General features: G+C 40.8%; 1 protein-coding gene across 1 annotated transcript; it reads left to right on the top strand.

The window, feature by feature from the left end:
• The first annotated feature begins 391 nt into the window (after positions 1-391).
• LOC125895631 (zinc finger protein 226-like) lies at positions 392-5791 on the top strand. The gene is made up of 2 exons (XM_049587636.1): positions 392-650; positions 2800-5791. Exons 1-2 carry the CDS (start codon positions 470-472, stop codon positions 3717-3719), a joined length of 1101 nt encoding a protein of 366 aa, XP_049443593.1. The 5' UTR covers positions 392-469; the 3' UTR covers positions 3720-5791.
• Positions 5792-6640: the final 849 nt, after the last annotated feature.

The following is a 6640-nucleotide window of genomic DNA, read 5'->3' as shown; positions in this document are numbered from 1 at the left end:
GCCATATGACAAACATATTATATAGGAGTCATGGTAGAGTTCTCATATTAGGATTAGATCAGGTGTTACAACAAATTCTGTGACCCATCAGATTACATGGCCTGACAAGTGCTGCCTCATTTAAACTTCAAGAAACCAGCTTCCTCACATAAGGCATTAACACACTACCTTTTGCCAAAGTTAGACAAATGTAGGTTATTTTGCATCAAATATTTTTCTTTAAGATGTTTTTAAACTTTAATTATTGCTTACTTAGTCACTAATATTTAGAGAAACTCTTAATATTTGAAGCCATGTTTCCAGGAGGTTTGACAAACTAGTCAGGGGGTCACAGAAAGTCTTGAGTGAGCGATGCAGAAGGAGCAGCCGAAGAAGAAGAAGAAGACATAACTCCGGGTCACGTGATTGGGTCGAGCATCTTTTTTGGTCCATTTTGGATGAGAGCAGCAGCTCCGTGCAACCCAAGAAAATGACCAAACTGCAGTTTCTGAACGTCTTTCTGACTGAGCGTCTCATGCTTGCTGCGCAGGAGATCTACAAATCCGTCGAGGACACGATTTTGGAGTACCAGGAGGAGATAGCGATCAGGGAGCGGGAGAACGACCATCTGAGACGCAGGCTGCGAGACGCTGGGATTGAAATATGGCCAGGTTAGCTCCGCTGAAAGCTAACGGTGCAGTTGCGCCTCTTTATGTCCCAACTGTCGACTCTGTGGGGTGGCGTTAGACAGGAAAAGAGAAACGACCGTGTACAGGAGAAAAGTAGCAACACAACAAATAGTCTCATAATAATGTTGTGTCACTTCCAAACTAGTTAACTTTAGCCTTTAGCGAGCTAGTTGACTTTAGCTGCTGTTGTTGTGGAGCGGCTAGCGCGTTAGCAACCTTTGTTCGTTAGCCAAGGAGCTAGGTTAGCAGCCTAGCCTACACCCGGGTTAGCATTAGCTATATCTATGTAACAGTGTGCATTTCGACGTAGTCAGTGTACTAATTCGCGATTTAAGTAGCAGGGACAGACACAAGTCAACACTCTCAATTTGAATTCACAGCACTCACTTGTGACATCGTGTTTTCATTTGTTTAATCTAATTTTAAAACTCCCTGTCCACAGAGAGTAGATCTATAGCTGAAGTGCAACCAAAGGTACCAGTTTTTAATGAGTGAAAATATGCCATGCACTCTTTATCTAAACCTATTTGCAGTGATATTTTACGCACATTTCAAATGTTTTTTGTATGAGCAGTGTTAGTTACCCCAGTTACATCCACTGTGACCGACAAGAATTTAAAGATCATGGGAGGAAATACTTAGTGTTGGTATCACATTCAGTGTTGTTGACTATTATAGGCCTACATCAGGATTTCCCCTGACAGCTTTATAGTCAAGTTAAAGCCATTACATGAGAGACTTCATTGCTTTGACCATAGTTTTGTATCTAAATTGCTCATGAAACATGGCAACACATTTCCCTGGGGAAACACTGGTACTGTACTATATGTTGACCAGCTCTGTTAGAATGTAGAGTTCTTCTATATCGCCACAGTTTTGTTGTTTGTTTGTTTTGTTTTTGTTTTTTTGCATTTTGACATAGTAATACTGGAATTACAAACCATAAAAGAACACAGAACAGGAAGTGAAATACAGAAAGATAAAAAAAAAATTAAAAGGGGGGGGAGGGGGAATGGCACATATATATAAAAATAAATAAATAAAGTATACTAGTAAGTGGTTACATGAAAATATGTTCATAGGAAATAGTTTAATAGGTTACATAAGTTTAATACCATAAGATATAATTTACTGATAACTAATAAATTTGAGTCAGGGGATGCATTTTACCAACACACGTAGGTCACACGTATATACACATACAAGCATGCACCAACAAATATGAGTGTGCATCCAAGTGCATACACATATCACACGCACATTCTGCTGTATACCCCTGTACAAAAGAAAAACACAAGTACACTTATTATCATATTATCTTAGCTATCACATATGCTGGGAGAGTCTTTGGAAATATTGCGTGTTGTAGCCCTATACTTCACCCATTTTCACATCTTTCCTACAAGATATGGACTTTATTTCTAATTTATGTGATTTTTTTTTTCCTTTAGATATATTTAATTCACATGATCCTTCATTTAGAATTACTCAAGCTATCATTTTGAAACTAGTTCCTTGTAATGAGCTTAATTATCGCTGCTTTTATAACTTGGAATAAGTGTGAATCTTAGTTCATGGTTTCTTCTGGTATTGTCCCAAGTAGTAGGATTAATGGCTTTTATTTAATGAAGTACAAAAAATATTGGACAGATCTCTGATAAAAAATTTTCCCAGAATCCTCTTTCAACTTTACGGTACCAAAATGTATGACTGTGCTTGCCATCTGCTCGCCGCATTCTCTCCAGCATCTCCAGCTACAGATTTCTCTGTGGATATTTCTACTAAAACATTTTTTGATTAGTTAACAAGGCAGTGTGTTCAGCTCTGTGTGTCTCTGATGGAAAACGCTGTCTGTAAAGGGATGTTTTATAGAATGATTACTGCAGTTATTATGTCCACCTGCTTTTGTGGCTCTGCCATAGCTTTACAGTCTCTTCCCCTTGGGTTAAATCACAAATCATTTGAGAACCAAGTCCATTTTGATATTTAAACACAACCATCATAGCTTCATAACAGTGAAATGCTGTGAACTGCAAGTGCCATATGTGGTTCAACGAGCATTACACTGCACCATGGCTACAATTGTTTTTGCAGCAAAGAAGTTTATGTTTCCATCCTGTTTTGTTTTTAGATCGTCCGTCCATGGCGCTGTTGGACGAGGAGGATGGTGAGCATCCACGGCGTGAGTGGAGTCCCAGCATGGGGCATGAGGAGCGCATCCCTATTCAGATTAAGGATAAAAGAGATCTCCAGGCCAACCGAGGAGACGATCAGCTTCGTGGTCATGGCTCTTGCAGCACACCAGAGAATATGTTCACTCCTCCGCGTGTTGGAAATGAATATCCACAGGATGGCCCCCACACATCCAACCTCCCGCAGAGTCAAGGTGTGGAGAACAGGGAACGGGATCCTGCCTCTCGAGGCTCCTCAAGGCATGTGAAGGTAGAGAGTGGAGGAGGCCACAGAGGCTCTACTTCCTCAAACAGCGGCGCCCAGCCGCTCGCACCGGTCAACCCAAACTGCTCAAATGAGAACAACATTGACATTATCGGGGTGGAGAATGGAGGACAGATGGTTGGTGCTAAGGGAAATGGAACTGGAGCTAACAGAGGACAGGCCTCTCACATGCGCAACCAAGGAGCCAATGCTGTGGACTGCCCTCATCAAAAATCCCCCCTACAAGGCCACATGTCTTCCTTTTGCTGCAAGGTTTGTGGCGAGGCGTTTAGTCACATCGGTCACCTGCACGTGCATGTACAAGTGCACACTCGAGAAAAACCGTACCGCTGCGGAGTATGCGGGAAATGCTGCAGCTCCTCCGGCAGACTCCAGGAGCACCAGCGTAGCCACACAGGAGAAAAACCATTTCGCTGCCAGATTTGTGGAAAGGGCTTCACACAGATGGCTCACTTGAAGGTACACATGAGGATCCATACTGGGGAGAAGCCTTACAGTTGCCCTGTGTGTGGCAAATGCTTCAGCCGCTCTGACAAAATCAAAAGGCATCTCCAGACCCATAGCCGCGAGGGAACGTATTTCTCAGGGCAATGATGCAAGTTGTTTAACAACCCATATTGATGAGGGAAACTTTCCTACAAAAAGCTAAAATCGCTGCCATTAAGACAAGGCTTTTTTTCTTCCTACTTTCCAAGAACTATTGATTCTGCAACTCTTACAGAAAGTTTCTTATCTAACCTAACACTCCTCCACACCATAGTCCCTCAATAGAATTTGTATTAGCCAGTTTAGTATGTCATTTACTTAATTTTGTACTTGTCACTGAGTATTAAATCTCTAAGACACAATTTGATTTATTAGCTAGCCTTTCTGAATTATCTAGCCTTTCCTTAGTCATATAATTAGCATGATGAAGTCTTCCACACATGCCTTGAAACTGAGATGCATTAAGAAATGCAACAATGTTCATCACGGTCACGACTTATTATCAGCCAGTCACTTCATATCCGTAAGTTTACACTTGAGTTTAAAATCTTCAGACTTGACATCCATCTTGTAATCATTATTTTAGGACCTGAAATTAAGAGTGAGCGCATGAAATGATTTCCGTTTTTCACATTTACTTAGAGAATTGACGGTCTGACAAATGAAGCCTCTGTGTCTTCTGGCTTAGTCTAACACTGCCAGTTTTTTTTTAATGTAGCAATTAAACAATGACACAACATTTAGGCAAACAAAAAGCCACTGAAATGCACCTGTAAACTGTGGACTTGACTGACTTACAAGGAGAAGTCTGATCCGGCACTTACTTCCAATTTATTTTTTATTTTCCCTCTCAGTGCTGTTACATTGTTGCAGAGCTAAATAACTGCCATCTCACATCGTCAGTGCTTCATGTTGTCCATGGAAATATGGATCAATCTGTTGTGAGACTGCTCCACTATTTTGTGAAATAATGTGATATTCTGTAAAATACCACTAGTCTCGATTTATCATGCATTTTGGAATTCTGTGGTGTCTTTTTTAATGACATGCACTACAGCATCTGTCTAACACGGTGCAGAAATTCATTCTATAATAGGGCCGTACAGTATTAGTCCAACCTATCTGTGGTTTTTCAGGGGTCTGAGTCTGCAAAGATTTATGTTCACCTGTGTCTCCACCACAGTAGTCATTCACATGTGAGGTATTTTTGGAGTGGCCTCAGTTGTGGTTGATTTTCAGAGGTGATGGTTGGTTTATCATGGAATCAGGTACTTCTTCTGCCCATCTCGGACTGAACCCCTGAACAGTAGCCCCCACAGTCACCTTCCTCCTCTCAGGACCAATGCTGCATTCACAGCACGAGGGCATACCAGAAATATAACGTCTGACTTGAACCGGCTATTCTTAAAGTCAGAAACTCAGGGTTTGTGAGTTTTCTTGTGGGATTTGTCCCTTTGTTGCAAAAACAAACATGACAACAATGATCCAAAACATATTGTATCTGAACATCCTGCTAAAAGATGAACTTAAGTGTGATACCCTCAGTGTGTCAGAGCGCAGTTGCTGCTCTTGGTTGCACAGCGGTGAACCCCCACCCCATGTGTGATGAATGCAGCATGAGACAAGTACAGCACGTCCTCACAGCTGACCAGCAGCCCTTCACTCACAGTCTTCTCTGGGGCACCTTTGATCCCCCTGCACACACACAGTCTATTGTACAGTGTTGTATCATTGCGTATTAAATGTTATTTTTTAATAAAGTAGTAATTGAGTATCCATTGTAATTGTCTTTGTATAATATGCAAACACAGCTAAATTTAAGCACATGAATGGTGCTGACCTGTGTTATGTACCTACTATACTGACGTAGCTACAGGTGCAGAGGCTGATGTCCAGTCTTTTCTGGGCCAGACTTTAATCTGGTTATGTTTGGCATTTAAGGAAAAGCTCAGGTCATACTAATAACATTAACAATGCTTCTGTATTCAGGAAGTTATGTGAGCCAACATGCATCACTGAACCCCTAAACTGAACGTAGCCACGGAACTTTTAATATTTATCACCTAATTAATATTTACGGGTAACATGCCTTTCTCGCAGATGACATCTTGACATGTCACAGTGGGAAAAGGAACAGGTGTAATAGGAAATTAATCATGGCAGTGTGCATGCTGGCTCACTGTCACACAGGGACACTTGAAGAGAGCGGAGCCGTCATTAATGCTATTAGTAACACCTGCGCTGTCTCTGTTATGACAAGTAAAAATGTCTGCAGTGGAAAAATTACAGCATTGCAGTTTTAACTCTAAATCCTACTGCTGTATGTAAAAAAATAAATAAATAATATTCAAACCATATTAATCCTCAAAGCCATCAGTGCTACGGCCAGTAAGTATTTTGACAAGCAAGGAGTAAAAAAAAAAAAAAAGAAGTGTCAAAGTATTCACGCTCTGAGTGTGTGTAGTGACAGATATTCAACACCTGGTGGAGTACTTTCCATTTCAATGTTTTTCTTCAGAGAACACAAACAGTTTTTTTTAATTGCCACTAGCCAGAGTAAATTTACTATGTTTTTTTTCTTGTCTGAGTGATTTGTTAAATACAATAAGTGGCCCTTCAACTATATTTATACCTGAAACGAAAAGCAGATAAATAATAGTTAATTGAAGGAACCCCTGAAGACTGGAATTTGCTTTTGCCATCATAGGATTATGCAGCCCTGGAGTATGATCAGGTGCTCTACATACCGCTAATGTAAACATATCAGGCTGTATGCAACCTTATGCTGGACCATGTTTTTACACATAGCAGCCCCTGAGGTTAATATCTTTGAGAGAGAGACAGTCACTGAAGGCCCTAACAAGCTTTATGCACCAGTTCATCATTCAGAACGACTACAATATGTTTCCAGACGTCCTTATGATATATGCCTCTTGAGATATCACTCAGTCTTAGATTATTTACCACAGTCATAACAATGTATTGTGTTTCTATGTCAACAATAAAGACATGCCCGCCAGCAGCTGTGA

Source organism: Epinephelus fuscoguttatus, linkage group LG1 (genome assembly GCF_011397635.1).
Source record: "Epinephelus fuscoguttatus linkage group LG1, E.fuscoguttatus.final_Chr_v1".
In the NCBI taxonomy this organism is placed as follows: Eukaryota; Metazoa; Chordata; class Actinopteri; order Perciformes; family Serranidae; genus Epinephelus; species Epinephelus fuscoguttatus.
This window is presented reverse-complemented; position numbering and strand designations above follow the sequence as displayed.

Coding starts and splice junctions, on each gene's coding strand:
- LOC125895631 (XM_049587636.1), top strand. CDS start 470: ATGACCAAACTGCAGTTTCTGAACGTCTTTCTGACTGAGCGTCTCATG. Junction 651..2,799: donor TGGGATTGAAATATGGCCAG/GTTAGCTCCGCT, acceptor TTTTGTTTTTAG/ATCGTCCGTCCATGGCGCTG.